The sequence below is a fragment of the Cyanistes caeruleus genome, chromosome 27 (genome assembly GCF_971803275.1).
Source record: "Cyanistes caeruleus chromosome 27, bCyaCae1.hap1.1, whole genome shotgun sequence".
Classification (NCBI taxonomy): Eukaryota; Metazoa; Chordata; class Aves; order Passeriformes; family Paridae; genus Cyanistes; species Cyanistes caeruleus.
The window spans coordinates 4,815,821-4,838,019 of NC_141727.1; the positions used below are offsets into that span (position 1 = coordinate 4,815,821).

Sequence of the window (22,199 nt, forward strand, 5' to 3'; positions counted from 1 at the left end):
CCGTCCCGCACCGAGGGGAGCTCTGGAGAAACTTTTCCTAAATAAATCCTGACTATTTCTTGATTTTTTTCCCATTTTTTGTGTGAAATGTGGCCAAAAAAACCCCAAAAATCCTCTGGGAGGTGCCGGGGTCTGAGCCAGAGATGCTGGCAGGGCTGGAAATATAAAATAAAATAAAATAAAATAAAATAAAATAAAATAAAATAAAATAAAATAAAATAAAATAAAATAAAATAAAATAAAATAAAATAAAAATGCAATACCATAAAATACAATAAAAGACAATGAACTAAACTAAACTAAATTAAAATACAATAAAACAAACCAAACTAAACTAAAACTAAAACTAAAACTAAAACCTAGAACTTAAACTAAAACTAAAACTGAAACTAAAATAAAAATAATAAAAATAAAAATAAAAATAAAAATAAAAATAAAAATAAAAATAAAAATAAAAATAAAAATAAATTACATAAAATAACATGATAAAATAAAAGTACAATAAAAATTAAATAAAATACATCAAAATAAAATACAATAAAATGAAATGAAATGAAATGAAGAAAAATAAAATAAAATGAAGAAAAATAAAATAAAATAAGATAAAATAAAATAAAATAAAATAAAATAAAATAAAATAAAATAAAATAAAATAAAATAAAATAAAATAAAATAAGATAAAATAAGATAAGATAAAATAAAATAAAATAAAATAAAATAAAATAAAATAAAATAAAATAAAATAAAATAAAATAAAATAAAATAAAATAAAATAAAATAAAATAAAATAAAATAAGATAAAATAAGATAAAATAAAATAAAATAAGATAAAATAAAATAAAATAAAATAAAATAAAATAAAATAAAATAAGATAAAATAAAATAAAATAAAATAAAATAAAATAAAATAAAATAAAATAAAATAAAATAAAATAAAATAAAATAAAATAAAATAAAATAAAATAAAATAAAATAAAATAAAATAAAATCCCTCCTCTTCCCGCTCGCGGTTGGGGGAAGCTGCTTGGAAATGGTGGAAAAAAAAGGAATTTCGGGATTTTTTCCAAAAAGGGGAGGGATCCACCAAATTTTGGCAGCTCCAAACCCCGAGCTGAGGCCGAAGTGCTGAAAATCGCACGGGTTTGGGGTAAATAATGAGAATTTCGCTAATCACGTGCAGAGCTGAGGAAGGGGAGGCGGGAGGAGGATGAAGGGTTACGGACACACCACGAATTCCCGGTTTATTTCCTTTCCTCCCCTGGAATTAGCGAGCCATAAACCTTTCCAGCAATTAAATGGAGCATTAGAAATACACACACATTTATTTTGGCGGTTCCTCCCCGCCAAAAATAAATAAAAAAAAATGAAAAAAAAAAAGAAATATATCGAATATTCCGAAGAGAAAAACAAATTAGAAATCAAATAAAATTATAACCCGGTTAATCTGCCCCTTATAAATTTATTTTTTTTTTATTTTTTTCAGGGTTATTTCCTTTGGCGTAATTGACTCGATCTAATATGCAAAATTAAATATTAAAGAGGAGGAAAGCTGTTAATAATTGATATTGTTAATCCTTTAATGGCAATGTGAGGCCGCGCTTGGCCGAGGGTTTTTTTTGGCCACATTTTGGGTCGTAAAAATGTATTTTAGACGCTGATTTTTATCACGAAATCCCAGAGCAGGAAAGGGAAATGAGAGAGGTCCTGGCACCTCTTTTTATTTCATTTTTTTTTTTTTTATCTAGCAAAATAATTTAAGAGATTCCAGGCAGGGATTCATTAGGGAGAAAATAAAAATAAAAGTAATAAAACAGGGGAAAGAATCGGGGAAATCGAGTCAGGACTCGCTGCGAAGTTGCCCCGGCAGGATCTCAAATCTTTAAATTAAATTAAATTATTGTTTTAAAACAAAAAAAAATAAACAACGCGGGAACCTCATCTCGCGACTTTAATCGCGATTTTCTTTTCCCCCTTCACTAAAAATCTCCTCAAGTTGAATTTTAGGGAGCACCGAGCACAAAAGTTTTGTTTTTCCCCCGCCCGGTTTGAGTTTGTTCTGGATTTCTGCCCAGCACAATAGAAAAGGACTTTTATTTTTTTGAACGAGTTAAATAAAGGGGATAAAAAAAAGGAAATAAATTAAAAATAAAAACCTCAAAACAACCTGGGAGAGGAGGGGGGGAAACCGCCAGCAGTGCGAAATATTCTGAGTTTTTTTTGGGGGAAAAAAGTTAATTTAAAGGCAGGAAAAAAACCACAGAGAAATCTCCAGACTCCCCCTGGGCGGGCGCTGCCGCTCTGAGGGCTTGGAAAAGTTAAAATGTTGGAAAAGTTGGGATTTTTTGGGAAAAAAATCTTTTTTCCCGGGAGGTTAAAGTGAAACTGGAAATCAGGAGGAGCTGGGAGCGCCTCTTCTCCCTCCCTCCAACTCTGATATCATTATTAATAATAACAATAATATTATTAATAACTTTACTGATAGCATTAAATCCATTCCAGCCCAATTATCATTATAATTTTTAAATATAAATATAAATATTCCCGGCCTTAAAAAAAAAAAAAACAACCCAGGCTGGAGTTTAACTATCTCCCCAAACCGACTAAATTACGAATAAACCCTGATATAAACCCTGATATAAAACCTGATATAAAACCGATATAAAACCGATATAAAAGCGATATAAAAGCGATATAAAAGTTGATATAAAAGCCGATATAAAACCTAATTAACTCCCAATCACCCTCCTCCCTCCTTCTCTTGTTTTTTTTTCCCAAAGCCGGGGAAAGAGCGTGACTGAAATATTCCGAGCGCTTTAATAAACAAACAATCCCCGGCACAAATAAACATCGGGGCCAGGAGGGAGCACCGGGAGGAGCCGCGGAAGGAGCGCGGAGCCTCCGCTGCGACTTTTCTCCTTTTTTCCCCTTTTTTCCCCTTTTTTTCCCATTTTTTCCCCATTTTTCCCCCTTTTTTCCCCCTTTTTTTCCCCATTTTTTCCCCTTTTTTTCCCTTTTTTTTCCCTTTTTTCTCCCATATTTCCCCCTTTTTTCCCCTTTTTTTCCCCATTTTTTCCCCTTTTTTCCCCATTTTTTTCCCCTTTTTTTCCCTTTTTTTCCCCTTTTTCCCTTTTTTTCCCCTTTTTTTCCCTTTTTTTCCCTTTTTTCCCCCATTTTTTCCCCTTTTTTTCCCTTTTTTTCCCCTTTTTTTCCCTTTTTTTCCCCTTTTTTCCCCTTTTTTTCGTTTTTCCCCCTCTTTTCCCCCTTTTTCCCTTTTTTTCCCCATTTTTTCCCTTTTTCCCCCAATTTTCCCCTGTTTTTCCCTTTTTTCCCCTTTTTTCCCCCTTTTTTCCCATTTTTTCCCCTTTTTTCCCTTTTTTCCCCATTTTTTCCCCTTTTTTCCCTTTTTTCCCCATTTTTTCCCCTTTTTTTCCCTTTTTTTCCCCTTTTTATCCCTTTTTCCCCTCTTTTCCCCCTTTTTTCCCCCTCTTTTCCCCTTCTTTTCCCTCTCTTCTCTCCCTTTTTTCCCTTTTTTCCCTTTTTTCCCCTCTTTTCCCCCTTTTTTATCAGGGACAAAATTCCCTTTTCCCCTCTTTTTTCCCCTCCTTCTCTCCCTTTTCTCCCCTCTTTTACCCCTTTTTCATTCGAGAAAAAAAATCCACTTTCCCCTCCTCTTTCTCCCCCTTTTCCCCCTCTTTCACCCCTTCTTCATGATGGAAAAATTTCCTCTTTTTCCCCTTTTCCCCCCATTTTCTCCCTCTTTACCCCCCTCTTTTTCCCCTTTTTTTCCCCCTTCTCCCCCTTCTTTTTTCCCTTTTTCCTCACATTTTTCCCCTTTTTCCCCCATTTTCCCCCCTCTTTTTTCCCTTTTTCCCCCCATTTTCCCCCCTCTTTTTTCCCTTTTTCCCCCCATTTTCCCCCCTCTTTTTTCCCTTTTTTCCCCCATTTTCCCCCCTCTTTTTTCCCTGTTTTCCCCCCTCTTTTTTCCCTTTTTCCTCCCATTTTTCCTCTTTTTTCCCCCATTTTACCCCCTCTTTTTTCCCTTTTCCCCCCCATTTTCCCCCCTCTTTTTTCCCTTTTTTCCCCCCTCTTTTTTCCCTTTTTCCTCCCATTTTCCCCCCTCTTTTTTCCCTTTTTTCCCCCCTCTTTTTTCCCTTTTTCCTCCCATTTTCCCCCCTCTTTTTTCCCTTTTTCCCCCCTCTTTTTTCCCTTTTCCCCCCCATTTTCCCCCCTCTTTTTTCCCCCTTTTCCCCCCATTTTTTCCCTTTTCCCCCCCATTTTCCCCCCTCTTTTTTCCCTTTTCCCCCCCATTTTCCCCCCTCTTTTTTCCCTTTCCCCCCCTTTTCCCCCCTCTTTTTTCCCTTTTTCCCCCCATTTTCCCCCCTTTTTCCCCCTTTTCCCCCGCACCTTTCCCGCCGTTCCTCCCCGCGCTCCTCCATCCCTCTCCTCTCTCTCCTCCTTTTGTCCTCCCCTCTCTCCCAGCCCGATTTTCATTTTTATTTTCATTTCCCACCCCCATCCCCTCCCCTCTCCCCCCTCCAACCCAAAAAAAACTCCCCCCTTTTATCCCCCCCTTCCTTCCCCCACCCCCCCGAATTTCAACTTTCAACCCCCCCCTCCCCTTTTATTATTTTTTTTTGTGCCCGTTCCATTTTTATTGCGCCTCCCCCAGCTTTCCATGGCCGGTTTTTAAACTTCCTCCACTTTTATAACTTACTTTGATCTCTCCTTTCTTTGTCCTCGCTTCCTTCACCAACTTTATTATCCTCGAAGGGATGGGGAGCGATGCCTTCCCGGCCTCCCGCCGCCGGTTCTAAGTTGTACTCCTGATTTTTTGGGGTGTCTCCAGCGGTTCTGGGGAGCAGCGGTTCGGTTTTGATGGATCCGGGGATGCTCTCGGAGCGAGGTTCGATCCAAGCCCGCAGGAATCGCCCCTCGCCCGGCGAGCTCTGCTGCGGGAGGAACGGCTGGAACACCGGAGGAGGAGGAGGATGAGGATGATGATGATGATGATGATGGTTCAAAGGAGTCCAAGAAGAGCCAAAAACCGCGGGTTTGGGTTGGAAACTACAGGAGGGGAATTCTAAATGTTCGCTTTGTCTAGAAGAGAATTGGCCAGGCGGGAATTTGGATGAAGGGGAATCTTCGCTCTCATGACTTATGATGGAGTCGACGTAATAATTGCTGAGGGTGCCGGAAATGGACATTTTTAGGCATTATATAAAGAGCGAAAAAAATTAAAAATAATAGTTGGGGAGTGGGGGGGAATAATGATAAAATCGGGGTTAAAAAATTGGAAAAATTGGGAAAAAATTGGGGGGGAATTGGGATAAAATTGGGGAAAAAATGGGAAGGATGGGGGGAAAAATTAGGGGGAAAATGGGAAAGAATTGGGGTAAAAATAGGAAAAAAATGTGGGGAAAGATTGGGGAAAAATGGGGAAACAATAGGAAAAAATTGGGGGAAAAATAGGAAAAAATTGGAAAATATATTGGGGAAAAAATTGGAAAAAAATAGATTGGACAAAGATGGGAAATAATTGGGAAAAATGTAATTGGGGAAAAAATAATTTAAAAATTATTGGAAAAAAACGATTGGAGGAATAATTGGAAAAATGATTGGGAAAATAATTGGAAAAATGATTGGGAAAATGATTGGAAAAATGATTGGAAAAAAGATTGGGAAAATGATTGGGAAAAATAATTGGAAAAATGATAAGTGGAAAAATAAGTGGAAAAATTATTGGAAAAATAAGTGGAAAAATGATTGGAAAAATAAGTGGAAAAATAATTGGAAAAAATAATAATTGGAAAAAATAATAATTGGAAAAAATAATAATTGGAAAAAATAATAATTGGAAAAAATAACAATTGGAAAAAATAATAATTGGAAAAAATAACAATTGGAAAAAATAATAATTGGAAAAATAATAATTGGAAAAAAAATAATTGGAAAAAAATATAATAATTGGGAAAAAAATAGTAATTGGAAAAAAAAATAACCCCTCCAAAAAAAAAAAAAAAAAAAAAAAGGGGGAAAAAAAATAAAAATAAATATATATATATATAAAATATATATATAGAGAGAGAGAGGACAGCTCTAGATTTGTACTCTACCCCCTTTCCCCAACTTTCCAGCCCACAAAGTACAGTTGCGCTGCCGTGTTGTGAGCTGGAGGCGAAATGATTGGTCAAACTTTTTTTCGTGAGCCTGATAAAGCGTCAGGCTCGGAATAAATCAATCGCGGCCGAGGGGGCTGCGCTGCGCTGTCATCCGCCCTCGCATTCCATATCAAGGATGGATCGGTTCGTGTTGGTGGCAAAACGTCGGGAGAGGAAGGGAAAAATAATAAAAAAATTAAAAAAAAATAAATATGTATATTTGTATATATATATAAATATATATAATTATAGTTAAAGCGAATATTTTGATTTTTTTCCCCATTTTTTTCTCCCCTCTCTGTAGGGTTTGCTGCTGGGATATCGCGGGTCTCGAAGGAGGGATGGGGGTGGGATTTTTATATTTTTTTTTTAGGTTTTTTAAATTTTTTTCTGTGTTAAATGAAGATGTTGAAGCGTTGCTTTTAACGGCGATCAAGGGGGAATTGGGTTAAAAACCATTTCCAAGGGAAAATAAAACCCCGCAAGGAATAAATAACCGCCCCCAACCCTCTCCAGGCCGCGATTTCACCAGAAAATGACTCAAAAATCCGAGTTTTTGGGTAAAAAAAAAAGCCGATATAAATAATTAACCCAGGTTGGGGAGGAGGGATGCTCAACCCGCCCAAAGAACGAGGAAAATATTAAATTAAAAATGAAAAAAAATGAAAATTAAAATAAAATCCCAGCGGCCGAAGCCTCGGGCCGTGAAATTCTGTGTATTCCTATGAAACTCAATTAAAAAAAAATTCAAATTAAAAATACCAAATTCTGCCGGAGCTGGAATAATTCAGGCGAAATTCGGTGTTTTTTGACCCGAATTTTACGAGGCCAGTAAAAACCGGAGCTCCAAGGAGGAGGCTTTGTTACGGAACGCCTCAAAGTTGTGATGTTTAAAGAGTTTAATAAAACTTACATCGGCCTCGCTTTGATTTTTATAGCCTCGGATTTATTGCCCGGGTAGGGGGAAAAAGGGAAAAAAGGGGTAAAAAAAGGAGTTCCTGCCACCCTCGTTTTTCTCGGATTTTATGGGGTTTTTTTTCGGTGTTTTTCACCTCAAAATCTGAGATTTTGGGTTGGTTTTTTTTTTTTAATATTCCATTTATGGCGGCATCGTAAATGTTGGGAAAAACGGGGAAAAATGTGATTTTTTTTTGGGATTTCGGCCCTAAAAATCGGGCTCAATTAATTTATTTTAATCTCCTCTCACCCCAACGGGAGAGGATTTTAGGGGAATAAAGAGAATTTCTGGGAATGAAAAAATCATCGCGGATCCTTCCCATGGAAATCTTTATTAACAGCCGGATAATAACGGGGAAAAAGCGTTTAAAACCCCAAATGAAAAGGGGAAAAAAATCCGATTTTTGGTTTTTCCTCTGGCGGCCGAGGTGGGGAATTGGCGGCCGAGGTGTGGCGTTAATTACGGGGGATGATGAAGGTGATTAAAAATCTCCCATCCCAAAGGTTTGATGAGTTTTTCCTCCAGCAGCGCCGATTTTCCATCGGCTCCAGGGCAGGGAGCGGCTCCTCCCGGCCGGATTTCCAAGGGAAAAAAAAGAGTTTTTGGGGCTTTTTGGATGGCAAAAAAATCCTAAATTGGGAGGGTGAGGGGATGGGGAAGGAGAGCCGGAGGTGGAGGGGGGAGATCGGAGGTTAAATCTCATTTTTGGCACCTCCGGGCGGCCCCGAATCCTCGCGACGGGGGCGGCTCGGAGGGAGCGGGGCGAGGACAGCTCTGGGGACAACTTGGGGACACTTTGGGGACACTTTGGGGGACGTTTTGGGGATTTTTGGGGACGTTTTGGGGATTTTTGGGACATTTCGGGGATGTTTTGGGGATGTTTTGGGGATGTTTTGGGGATTTTGGGGACATTTCGGGGATGTTTCGGGGACACTTTGGGGACACTTTGGGGACACTTTGGGACACTTTGGGGGACGTTTTGGGGATTTTTGGGGACACTTTGGGGACACTTTGGGGACACTTTGGGACACTTTGGGGGACGTTTTGGGGATTTTTGGGGATGTTTTGGGGGATTTTTGGGACATTTCGGGGATGTTTCGGGGACACTTTGGGGACACTTTGGGGACACTTTGGGGACACTTTGGGGACACTTTGGGGACACTTTGGGACATTTTGGGGGACGTTTTGGGGATTTTGGGGATGTTTTGGGGATTTTGGGGACATTTCGGGGATGTTTTGGGGATGTTTCGGGGACACTTTGGGGACACTTTGGGGACACTTCGGGGACAACTTGGGGACACTTTGGGGACACTTTGGGGACACGGGACTTTTGGGGTCACTTTGGGGATGTTTTGGGGATGTTTTGGGGACACTTTGGGGACACTTTGGGGGACATTTCGGGGATGTTTTGGGGATGTTTTGGGGACACTTTGGGGACACTTCGGGGACACTTTGGGGACACTTTGGGACACTTTGGGGATTTTTGGGAATGTTTTTGGGGATTTTTGGGGACACTTTGGAGTCACTTTGGGGACACGGGACTTTTGGGGTCACTTTGGGACACTTTGGGACATTTTGGGGGACGTTTTGGGGATGTTTTGGGGATTTTGGGGACATTTCGGGGATGTTTTGGGGATGTTTTGGGGACACTTTGGGGACACTTCGGGGACAACTTGGGGACACTTTGGGGACACTTTGGGGACACTTTGGGGACACTTTGGGGACACTTTGGGGACACGGGACTTTTGGGGTCACTTTGGGGATGTTTTGGGGATGTTTTGGGGACACTTTGGGACACTTTGGGGGACGTTTTGGGGATTTTTGGGGATGTTTTGGGGATTTTGGGGACATTTCGGGGATGTTTTGGGGATGTTTTGGGGACACTTTGGGGACACTTCGGGGACAACTTGGGGACCCTGGGGATTTTTGGGGACGTTTTGGGCATGTTTTGGGGATTTTTGGGGATGTTTTGGGGATTTTGGGACATTTCGGGGATGTTTTGGGGATTTTTGGGACACTTTGGGGATGTTTTGGGGACACTTCAGAGACTTTTGGGGACACTTTGGGGACACTGGAGATGTTTTGGGGACACTTTGGGGATTTTTGGGGACACTTTGGGGGTGTTTTGGGGATGTTTTGGGGATTTTTGGGGGGATTTTTGGGGACACTTTGGAGACACTTTGGGGACACGGGATTTTTGGGGATTTTTGGGGGATTTTTGGGGACACTTTGGAGACACTTTGGGGACAATTAGGGGACACGGGATTTTTGGGGATGTTTTGGGGATTTTTGGGGGATTTTTGGGGATTTTTGGGGACACTTTGGAGACACTTTGGGGACAATTAGGGGACACGGGATTTTGGGGATTTTTGGGGATTTTTGGGGGATTTTTGGGGATTTTTGGGGACACTTTGGAGACACTTTGGGGACACGGGATTTTTGGGGATTTTTGGGGGATTTTTGGGGACACTTTGGAGACACTTTGGGGACAATTAGGGGACACGGGATTTTTGGGGATTTTTGGGGATTTTTGGGGGATTTTTGGGGGATTTTTGGGGACACTTTGGGGACCCCTGTGCACCCCTGGGCCCAGCCGAGAGGGGAGATGTCCCCAGGTGAGCGACCCGCCAGGTTCCCTCTCCTTTCCAGGGGAACATTCCCAAAGAATCCCGAAAATCAGGGAAGGAGGAGCTCGGGGCAGGATCGCTGCTCGCTCCCGCTGGGAAAACCGAGGAGAAATTCCCGGGTTTGCCAAATTTCATTGTTTTATCTCATTTTTTAATAATATTTTATTTTATTTTATTTTATTTTATTTTATTTTATTTTATTTTATTTTATTTTATTTTATTTTATTTTATTTTATTTCACTTCATTTTTATTTTATTTTATTTTATTTTATTTTATTTTATTTTATTTTATTTTATTTTATTTTATTTTATTTTATTTCATTTTATTTCATTTCATTTCATTTCATTTCATTTCATTTTTATTTCATTTTATACTTTGTTTTATTTCATTTCATTTCATTTTTATTTCATTTTATACTTTATTTAATTGTATTGCATTGCATTGTATTGCATTGCATTTTTATATCTTATTTTATTTTATTTTATTGTTTTGTATTGTGTTGTATTTTATTGTATTTTAATTTTATTATTTTATTTTATTTTATACTTTATTTGATACTTTACTTAATATTTTATTTCATATTTAATTTCATATTTAATTTTATCTTTAATTTTATCTTTAATTTTATATTTTATATTTTATATTTTATATTTTATATTTTATATTTTATATTTTATATTTTATATTTTATATTTTATACTTTATACTTTATACTTTATACTTTATATTATATATTTTATACTTTATATTTTATATTTTATATTTTATATTTTAAATTTTACATTTTACATTTTACATTTTACATTTTACATTTTTTTACATTTTACATTTTACGTTTTACATTTTATTTTATATTTTATTTCATTTATTACATTTAATTTTATTTTAATTTTCCCTCTTCCTCCCCTGAAGCTCCCGAGGATCCTCTGGACAGGAAAGCCCCGGGTGTCAGCAGCGGTGAAATACGAGCGGGTCCCTCGCCTTCGCAAATTTCCCGGCTTTATTCCCCCGCAGAAATTATTCATTTCCAAATAAAAATAAATAAATTTCCAAATCAAAGCGGACAGCGCCACAAAGAGATTTCAGCCCGAGAGGGGAAATTCTGATTTAAGGATTTGGGGCTGAGGGATGAAACAACCCTGGGCTGGGGAGGGAGGGGAAAAAATGGAATTATTGAGGGTTAATGGAAGGGAAACACCTGCTCAGGGACTCACCTGGAATAAATATAAACCTGGAGAAAAAATAGGGAAAATAGAAATTAAAATAGAAAATTTTTATATTTAATTTTATATTTTATTTATTTATTATATTTTATTTATTATTTATAATAATTATTATATCTTATTTGTTATTTATTGTTTATTATTTATTATATTTATTATATTTATTATATTTATTGTATTTATTATATTTATTATATTATTATATTATTATATTTATTATATTTATTATATTTATTATATTTATTATATTATTATATTTATTATATTTATTATATTTATTATATTTATTATATTATTATATTATTATATTTATTATATTTATTATATTATTATATTTATTATATTATTATATTTATTATATTTATTATATTATTATATTATTATATTTATTATATTTATTATATTATTATATTATTATATTATTATATTATTATATTATTATATTTATTATATTATTATATTTATTATATTTATTATATTATTATATTATTATATTTATTTATTATATTTATTTAGAAAATTGAAAATAATAATAATTAAATAATAATAATAAAATAATACTAAAAACAATACTAATACTGATACTGATACTGATACTGATAATAATAAAGTAATAATGGAAATAGAAATAGAAATAGAAATAGAAATAGAAATAGAAATAGAAATAGAAATAGAAATAGAAATAGAAATAGAAATAGAAATAATAAACAATAATAAAAAATCGAAATAAAAAATAAGAATAAAAATAATGATCATAATAAAAATAAGAATAAGAATAACAAGAAGAAGAAATAAAAATAAAAATAAAAATAAGAATAAGAATAACAAGAAGAAGAAATAAAAATAAAAATAAAAATAAGAATAACAAGAAGAAATAAAAATAAAAATAAAAATAAAAATAAAATAAAAATAAAAATAAAAATAAAAATCAGTATACATAGAAGTATAAGTATAAGTATAAATATAAATATAAATATAAATATAAATATAAATATAAATATAAATATAAATATAAATATAAATATAAATATAAATATAAATATAAATATAAATTAAATAAAAATATTTTTAAAATAAAAATAAAAATAAAAATAAAAATAAAAATAAAAATAAAAATAAAAATAAAAATAAAAATAAAAATAAAAATAAAAATAAAAATAAAAGTAAAAATAAAAATAAAAATAAAAATAAAAATCCTGTCTCGCCTCCTATAAATAACCACGAGTGTGGCAGTGTGAGTTTATCATTTTCTGGAGTATATAAATTTCAGTCGGGGAGGATCCTCAGGAGCGTGAAGAGGCCAAGAGCGAAGGGATTTGGGATCCCTGGTGGATGAAAACATCAAAAACCTGAGGAAAATATCCGGAAAAGCCACTGGAGCTTGCCGTGCCTTCAGGAGTTGATTTTTTATCATTTTTTTATCCTTTTCAGCTCTTTTTTAACCTTTTCTGGCAGCGGGATTTGGAGATTGGGGTGGTTTGAAATCTTCATTATAAACCCATCGGAAATGAAAGGAGAAACTTTGGTGAAACAGAATAAAAAATAACATTTGAAACAGAATAAAAAATAACATTTGGAACAGAATAAAAAATAACATTTGGAACAGAATAAAAAATAACTTTTGGAACAGAATAAAAAATAACGTTTGGAGCAGGGAAACTCCAGGATCGACGTGGAAAAATCTGAATTTTTTTGGGAGAAATGAGGCAGGAATTGTTTGAAAATCGGATTAATCGCGGAGATGCGGATGTGATGTTTAGAAGGGAAAAAGGAGTGAGAAGTTACTTAAAAATATAAAACATAAAATAAAAATAAAACTTTTCCCGAGTTTCTCAAAAGTCAGCTCCAAGCGAATTTAGGGAAGGGAAAATTCGGGATATTCCACCACGGCAAACCAGAATTCGGGTTCTGTTTAAAAATTATCTTTATGGGTTGTGGAGAGGAAAATTCACCCAGAAATTCCCAAAATTCACCCAGAAATTCCCAAATCCAAAACCCCTCCCTGCAAATCCCGGGCTCGGCATTTCCCGTCCACCAAACTCCAAATATTTATTTTTATTTATTTTTATTTTATTTTATTTTATTTTATTTTATTTTATTTTATTTTATTTTATTTTATTTTATTTTATTTTATTTTATTTTATTTTATTTTATTTTATTTTATTTTATTTTATTTTATTTTATCTTATTTTATTTTATCTTATTTTATTTTATTTTTATTTTTATTTTTATTTTTATTTTTATTTATATTTTTATTTATATTTTATTTTATTTTATTTTACTTTATCTTATTTTATTTTATTTTTATTTTATTTTATTTTATTTTATTTTATTTTATTTTATTTTATTTTATTTTATTTTATTTTATTTTATTTTTATGTTTATTTTTATGTTTATTTTTATTTTATATTTATATTTTATATTTTATATTTATATTTTATATTTTATATTTATATTTTATATTTTATCTTTTATCTTTTATCTTTTATATTTTATATTTTATATTTTATATTTTGTATTTTATATTATTTTTATTTCATTTTATTTCATTTCATTTCTCAGCGGATTTTCCCCCATCCCAACCCGGGCAGGATTTTGGGGGAATTCCCCAGGATTTTGGCTCCCACCTGGGGGATTTTTAGGGATTTTTTGGAAGTTGTTGAGGGAGGAGAAAGCGTGGAAAAATCTGGAGTTAAAAATCCTGATAATTCAGCTTTCAAAGGGTTTATTTGAAACGATATTAAATATTCCAGGGTTATAATTATAATTACATATTATAATTAAATATATATTTTTATTTATATAATTATAATAAAGAAAATAACCACAACAAGCAAATCCTTTTTTGGTGGGTTTTTTTTTGATTTTTTTTTTGTTTTCAAGGGTCAGAAAACAGAATTAAAACCCCAAAAAGTAATTTCTGAATGATGCTCTAAAGGTTCTGAAAGAAACTTCAGCCGCTCCTCCCAAAAACGAGAAATTCCCTCCCGAAAGGTGAAAATTTTGGGGAAAAAAATAATAAAAAATGAAGTTTTTGTGTCCTGAAAGGGGAAAGATCCACCTTGGCCATTTCCTGGGGTTTTTGTGTTAAAAATCCCTCGGTGCTGGGGGAGGGAGGAAAGGAGGGGGAAATTCCTGGTCTGGGGAGAAGGAAAAACAAATTCCAAGTGTGGGAGGATTTTCAAGGAGAGAGAGTTTATACTGGATTTAAAAAAACACAAAAAAAACCACCAAAAAACACCAAAAAACACCAAAAAAACCCCACCAAAATAAACCTAAAAAAAACCCTTAAAAAATCCACAAAAACACCCCCAAAGAAAACAAAAAAACCCAAAAAAACCTCAAAAATACAAAATAATACCACAAAAAACCCAAAAGAAACCCAAAAAAACCCTCAAAAACCCCCCAAAATAAACCTAAAAAAACCCTAAAAAAACCCTAAAAAAACCCACAAAAACACCCCCAAAGAAAACAAAAAAACCAAAAAAAACCCCAAAAATACAAAATAATACCACAAAAAACCCAAAAGAAACCCAAAAAAACCCTCAAAAACCCCCCAAAATAAACCTAAAAAAACCCTAAAAAAACCTAAAAAAACCCACAAGAAAACCCACAAAAAACCCCACAAAAACACCCCCAAAGAAAACAAAAAAACCCAAAAAACCCTCAAAAATACAAAATAATATCACAAAAAACCCAAAAGAAACCCAAAAAAAACCCCCAAAACCCCCCCAAAATAAACCTAAAAAAACCCTAAAAAAACCTAAAAAAAACCCTAAAAAAACCCACAAAAACACCCCCAAGGAAAACAAAAAAACCCAAAAAACCCTCAAAAATACAAAATAATATCACAAAAAACCCAAAAGAAACCCAAAAAAAACCCCAAAAACCCCCCAAAATAAACCTAAAAAAACCCTAAAAAAACAAAAAAAACTCACAAAATCACCCCCCCCAAAAAAAACCCCTAAAAAGTCAAAAATACAAAAAAATCCCCAGAAAAATCCCAAAAGAAACCCAAAAAACCCTAAAAAAACCTTAAAAAACCCCACAAAAACCACAAAAAATACCAAAAAAACCCCAAAAGAAACCCCAAAAAACCCCAAAAAATCCACCAAAATAAACCTAAAAGAACCCTAAAAAAAACACAAAATCACCCCCCAAGAAAACAAAAAAAACACAAAAAAAACACAAAAAAACCCCAAAAAACCTGAAAAAAACACACAAAAAAATCACAAAAAAACCCCAAAAAAACCCCCAAAAAAACCAAAAAAAAACCAAAAAAAAAAAACAAAAAAAAGGGGAAAAAATCCGATTTCAAGCGAGGTTTGTGACCTCAAAAGTTCATAAAACATTTTGGATCCGCTGCCCTGGGAAGGGGAGGAAGTTGAAATAAAGTTGAGTTTGTTGTTCTGGTCACTGGACTGGTTCAATTCCCTGCTTGGAAAAATATTCCAGGGAATTCCACCCTAAAATTGATCCCAAAAAGCCAAAAAAAGCCTCCCCAAAAATCCAAATTCATCGTCCAAATGGTTTTTAGTGAATTCTGCTGGTTCTGCTTTGGGGTGCACGTGGTATAATCGGGATATCCCCCCCAAAAAAAAACCCAAAAACCCCAAAAGTCTCCCCAAAAAAAACCCCAAAACTCGATTTTAGTGAATTCTGCTGGCTCTGCTTTGGGGTTCCCATGGTGTAACCACAACATCACTAAAAAAAAACCCCAAAAACCCCAAAAGTCTCCCCAAAAAAAACCCAAAACTCCCAAAACCCCACAAAATCCCTCCCAAAAACCCCCAAAATTCGCTTTTAGTGGATTCCGCTGGCTCTGCTTTGGGCTCCCAGTGATGTAACCGGGATACCCCTAAAAAAAAACCCCAAAAATCCCCAAAATCTCCCCAAAAAACCCAAAAGTCGCTTTTAGTGGATTCCTCTGGCTCTGCTTTGGGCTCCCAGTGATGTAACCGGGATACCCCTAAAAAAAAAACCCCAAACCCAAAAAATCTCCCCCAAAAAACCCCAAAAACCTCCCCAAAATACCCCAAAACTCGCTTTTAGTGGATTCCTCTGGCTCTGCTTTGGGGTCCCAGTGGTGTAACCGGAATACCCCTAAAAAAAAAAAACCCAAAACCCAAAAATCTCCCCCAAAAATCCCAAAAACCTCCCCAGAAAACCCCCAAAACTCGCTTTTAGTGGATTCCTCTGGCTCTGCTTTGGGGTCCCAGCGGTGTAACCGGAATACCCCTAAAAAATAAAACCCAAACCCCAAAAATCTCCCCCAAAAAACCCAAAAACCTCCCCAAAAATACCCCAAAACTCGCTTTTAGTGGATTCCGCTGGCTCTGCTTTGGGCTCCCAGTGAAGTAACCTGAATACCCCTAAAAAAAAAACCCAAACCCCAAAAAATCTCCCCCCAAAAACCCAAAAACCTCCCCAAAAAAACCCCAAATTCGCTTTTAGTGGATTCCGCTGGCTCTGCTTTGGGCTGCCAGTGGTGTAACCTGAATACCCCTAAAAAAAACCCCCCAAAAGCCCCAAAAAACCCCAAAACTCGCTTTTAGTGGATTCCTCTGGCTCTGCTTTGGGGTCCCAGTGATGTAACCTGAATACCCCTAAAAAAAAAAAACCCAAAAGCCCCAAAATCTCCCCCAAAAAACCCCAAAAACCTCCCCAAAAAACCCCAAAACTCGCTTTTAGTGGATTCCTCTGGCTCTGCTTTGGGCTCCCAGTGATGTAACCTGAATACCCCTAAAAAAAAAACCCTAAAGCCCCAAAATCCCCCCAAAAACCCCCAAAATTCGCTTTTAGTGAATTTCTCTGGCTTTGCTTTGGAGTGCCAGCAGTGAAACCCGGGATACCCCTAAAAAAACCCCAAAAGCCCCAAAAATCCCCCCCAAAAAAACCACAAAATCCCCCCAAAAAACCCCAAAACTCGCTTTTAGTGGATTCCTCTGGCTCTGCTCTGGGGTCCCAGCGGTGTAACCGGGATACCCCTAAAAAAAAACCCCAAAACCCCCAAATCCCCCCCAAAAAACCCCAAAACTCGCTTTTAGTGGATTCCTCTGGCTCTGCTTTGGGCTCCCAGTGATGTAACCTGAACACCCCTAAAAAAAAAACCCCAAAACCCCCAAAATCCCCCCAAAAATCCCCAAAGCCGCGGTTTAGGCTGGCAGGAAGGGAGGGAAGCGCTCCAGGAGGGTGGGAGGACACAGGCGCAGGTAGAGGAGCTGGAATTGTTCCCATAAAAAGCCAAATAAAAGGGGGAGTTTCTTTCTTTGGGACGGGCTCAGAACATTTTTCTCCCCCCTCTCTCCGAATTAAAACTCTTGGAGGATGGGGGGAAAAGATCGGCCAAGAGCGGGATTTACTTGGGGGAGGTTTAAATTGAATTAAACCCGAGTTTTTTCCTCCTTTTCCAGCCCGGAATCCCAATCCCTGCTCGGAGGAAAATCCCTCCACCCATCCCATCCAGGTAAGCTCCTCTCGGGAATTTTGAAATCGGGGAATTTTTGAAATCGGGGAAATTTTGAAATCGGGGAATTTTTGAAATCGAGGAATTTTAAATCGGGGAAATTTTAAAATCGGGGAAATTTTAAAATCGGGGAAATTTTGAAATCGGGGAATTTTGAAATCGGGGAATTTTAAATCGGGAATTTTAAATCGGGAATTTTAAATCGGGATTTTTTAAATCGGAATTTTGAAATCGGGAATTTTTAAATCGGGAATTTTTAAATCGGGAATTTGGAAATCGGGAATTTTGAATTTGGGATTTTGAAATCGGCAAAACAAAAACCGGGACCCCCCTGCCCGCCTCACCCTCCTCCTTCCCTGGGGGGGAAAAAAAGCCCCAAATTCCCTTTTTTGGGCCACCCCTAGGTCCTAATCCCGGTTTTTTTTCCCCGGATTCCTGGCCTGGGCAGGGGGGAGATGGAAATCAGCAGCCCCAGACATTTCCGAGGCGGCTCCCTGCTTGCCTTTGGGGCCGTTATTACCCCGAGGTTTATGATTAACTTTCCCAGATTGTCTTTTTCCGTTTTAGGGCTTTTTTTTTTTTGAGGCCGGCCACAAGCAGCGCCTTGTTCCTAAAGCAGGAGTCACAAGGATCCCGAAAATTCCCTGTTATTTTTTTTCCGCTGTTTGATTTTCCCCTCTCCTCCCCCTCCAGCTCGTGTTTGTTTTTTAGGCGAGAGTCGCTTTTTTTTTCGGGAATTTTTCGCGGTTTTAAACCCCCCAGCCCGGTTTGGTTTGGTTTTGGGAAAAAAAAAATAAAAAAAATAAAAAGTTTGAGAGCGGAAAATAAAAAAAAAATTGTTAAAAAAACTCAGCCTAAACTTAAAAAAAAATTAAAAAAAAAATAAGAAGTGGGAGCAGATGGCGGATTGGGCGCTGGATATGATATCAAAGTTTAATTCCTTAAAGCTCGCGGGGAGATCGATTCCCAGACTTGTTTAGCCGCGCTCAGGACCATGTGAAATCTGTTTTTATGAGGGGTTGGGAACAGCGGAGCGGGGAAAATCTCTGCGAGGATCCGATTCCTTTCACACTCATCCTCACCCAGCCCCTGTGAACTTCATGCCAGCGCAAACTCGGGCACTCCGAGCTTTTCTCGCTGAAATTTTATCGGTTTAGGGCTTTGTTTGTAATTCGTTTTTCCCTTTTTTTTTTAATCAATAGATTCCCAGATGGAAATATGTGGCGAAATTGTTGCGGCCACCTAAAAAAAATCCTTTTATTGGGTGAAATTCTCGGTCTGGGGATGTTGCAGATGATGAATTTAGAGTTACGGGAGATGTCGGAGGTGATGAAATGAAAGATCCGCGCACCCGCCGCTCATCCCTGCGGGGTTTTGTGTCTCCAGAACCCGCCTTGGCATTTCTCACTCCCAAAAATCCCGGCCCAGGAGCCGCTGGGGGACCGAATATTCAATATCCGCACAGCCAAATCCCATATTTTCCCTAGGAAAAAAAAATCACAGGAGTGCCTGGCCGGCCCCATCCCTATAAAAACTGCCACGGGGACCTTTAATAAACTGATTTTATCTGCCGGAATCATTAAAGCCGAGCGCTGCTCGCAGCCCTTTTGTGCTGTTTAAACCTTTACACCGAGCTGGAGATCACAGCTCCTAAAATAAAACTCCCTAAAATTCCTTTATGGCCCTGCCTCTTCTTACAGGGATAAATTTTTATGCCAGACACAACCGGGGGGGGGGTTTCTGCTGACCCCGGGCCGGGGGGGATTTGTCGGGGAGGGGGATTTCAGCCTCTGAGAGGCGCCGCAGCTTAATTAGAGCGTTAATAAGCTCTTGATGATTCGGGGAGTGACTGCGCTGTGTCGCGAAAGGTCCCTGGGACGGGGATTTGAACAAAGAAAGCGTCACCCCTGCCCCGGTGGGGCCCGGGGGTGGGAGAGGGGCGGCGGGGGAGGGGGAGAGGGGAGTGGCAGGGGTGGGGGACACGGAACCGGGTCAGGGGACATGGAACCGGGTCAGGGGACATGGAACCGGGTCAGGGGACACGGAACGGGGTCAGGGGACATGGAACCGGGGTGGGGGACACGGAACCGGGTCAGGGGACATGGAGCTGGGGTGGGGGACATGGAGCTGGGGTGGGGGACATGGAGCTGGGGTGGGGGACACTGAGCTGGGTCAGGGGACACGGAACCGGGTCAGGGGACATGGAGCTGGGGTGGGGGACACGGAACCGGGTCAGGGGACACGGAACCGGGTCAGGGGACACAGAACCGGGTCAGGGGACATGCAGCTGGGGTGGGGGACACGGAACCGGGTCAGGGGACACGGAGCTGGGGTGGGGGACAGGGAGCTGGGGGACACGGAACCGGGTCAGGGGACATGGAGCTGGGGTGGGGGACATGGAGCTGGGGTGGGGGACACGGAACTGGGGTGGGGGACACTGAGCTGGGTCAGGGGACATGGAACCGGGTCAGGGGACACGGAACCGGGTCAGGGGACATGGAGCTGGGGTGGGGGACAGGGAGCTGGGGTGGGGGACACGGAACCGGGTCAGGGGACACGGAACCGGGTCAGGGGACATGGAGCTGGGGTGGGGGACACGGAACCGGGTCAGGGGACATGGAACTGGGGTGGGGGACACGGAACCGGGTCAGGGGACATGGAGCTGGGGTGGGGGACACGGAACCGGGTCAGGGGACATGGAGCTGGGTCAGGGGACATGGAGCTGGGGTGGGGGACACGGAGCTGGGGTGGGGGACACGGAGCTGGGGTGGGGGACACGGAACCGGGGGGGGGGACACGGAACCGGGTCAGGGGACATGGAGTTGGGTCAGGGGACATGGAGCTGGGTCAGGGGACATGGAGCTGGGTCAGGGGACACTGAGCTGGGGTGGGGGACATGGAACTGGGGGGGTGGGGGACACAGAACCGGGTCAGGGGACACTGATGTGGGGAAGGAGACACGGATGTGAGGAGGGGGACACTGATCTGGGGTGGGGGACACAGAACCGGGTCAGGGGACACCGATGTGGGGTGGGGGACACGGAGCCGGGTGAGGGGACACAGACACGGTCCAGGGCATGGAGGGCAGGGTGGATTCAGGGCCCTTCCAGGGCCGAATTCCCGTGGCCGGGAAGGGCGATCTGGGGAGGGGACGGAGCCCCAGGAGAGGGGACACGCACAGAACCGGGGGGGACACGCACAGAACCGGGGGGGACACAGAACCGGGGGGGACACGCACAGAACCGGGGGGGACACGGACAGAACCGGGGAGGGGGGACACGGAGCCCGTGAGGTCCAGAGGATGGACGGGAGGGGGAAATTGAGCTGCCGGCCCTTCCTCATCTTCACCCGGGGCAAATGCCCTCGGCCGGGAAGGGGGATCCGGGCCGGGGATGGAGGGGACACGAGTGGGGACAGCTCCAGAAGGGGGGTTCGGTCCGGGAGAGGGGACACGGACCCAGAGAAGGGGACACGGACCCAGAGAAGGGGACACGGACCCGGGATGAAGAGAAGTCGCGATCCCGAATGGGGACACGGTCCCGGGAGAGGTGACATGGATCTGACACAGGGACACGGTCCCGGGAGAGGTGACATGGATCTGACACAGGGACACGGTCCCGGGAGAGGTGACATGGATCTGACACAGGGACACGGTCCCGGGAGAGGTGACATGGATCTGACACAGGGACACGGTCCCGGGAGAGGTGACATGGATCTGACACAGGGACACGGTCCCGGGAGAGGTGACATGGATCTGACACAGGGACACGGTCCCGGGAGAGGTGACATGGATCTGACACAGGGACACGGTCCCGGGAGAGGTGACATGGATCTGACACAGGGACACGGTCCCGGGAGAGGGGCACAAAGACCCAGAGAAGGGACAGAGATCTAGGACAGCGACAAGATCCCAGGAGAAAGGACAAGGATCTAGGACAGGGACAAGATCTAGAAGGGGACACGGTCCCAGGAGAAGGGACACGGATCTAGGAGAGGACACGGATCTAGAAGGGGACAAGATCCTGGGAGAGGGGACACGGATCTGGGGGGGTCCCAGGAGAGGGGACACTGTCCCAGGAGAAGGGACACTGGACTCAGCAAGGGAACCTAGAGCCAGTAGAGGGGACACGGATCCAGGAGAGGGGACACGGTCTCTGCAGAGGGGTCCCAGGAGAGGGGACACGGATCCAGGAGAGGGGACACGGTCTCTGCAGAGGGGTCCCAGGAGAGGGGACACGGATCCAGGAGAGGGGACACGGTCTCTGCAGAGGGGTCCCAGGAGAGGGGACACGGATCCAGGAGAAGGAAAAGGATCTAGGAGGGTCCCAGCAGGGGGAACAATGTCCCAGGAGAGGGGACACTGCCCCAGCAAGGGATCCCAGAGCCAGCAGAGGATCCCAAGAGAAGGGACACTGTCCCAGGACAGGGACACGGTGCCAGGACAGGGACACTGTCCCAGGACAGGGACACGGTGGCAGGACAGGGACACTGTCCCAGGACAGGGACACGGTGGCAGGACAGGGACACTGTCCCAGGACAGGGACACGGTGGCAGGACAGGGACACTGTCCCAGGACAGGGACACGGTGGCAGGACAGGGACACTGTCCCAGGACAGGGACACGGTGCCAGGACAGGGACACTGTCCCAGGACAGGAACACTGTCCCAGGACAGGGACACGGTGCCAGGACAGGGACACGGTGCCAGGACAGGGACATGGTGGCAGGACAGGGACACGGTCCCAGGACAAGGGACACGGTGGCAGGA

General features: G+C 40.4%; 1 protein-coding gene and 1 long non-coding RNA gene across 2 annotated transcripts in view; one reads left to right on the forward strand and one right to left on the reverse strand.

The window, feature by feature from the left end:
• HOXB9 (homeobox B9) overlaps positions 1-6,330 on the reverse strand; it is a 9,942-nt gene extending 3,612 nt beyond the window's left edge. Inside the window, exon 1 of the mRNA XM_086864326.1 lies at positions 4,715-6,330. Coding sequence (XP_086720452.1) covers positions 4,715-5,204 — 490 coding nt within the window. The 5' untranslated portion in view covers positions 5,205-6,330. The remainder of the gene's footprint in view (positions 1-4,714) is intronic.
• Positions 6,331-17,229: 10,899 nt separating this feature from the next.
• On the forward strand, positions 17,230-19,107 carry LOC111941890 (uncharacterized). The gene is made up of 2 exons (XR_015279509.1): positions 17,230-17,433; positions 18,636-19,107. It is a non-coding gene; the product is annotated as an uncharacterized LOC111941890 (long non-coding RNA).
• Positions 19,108-22,199: the final 3,092 nt, after the last annotated feature.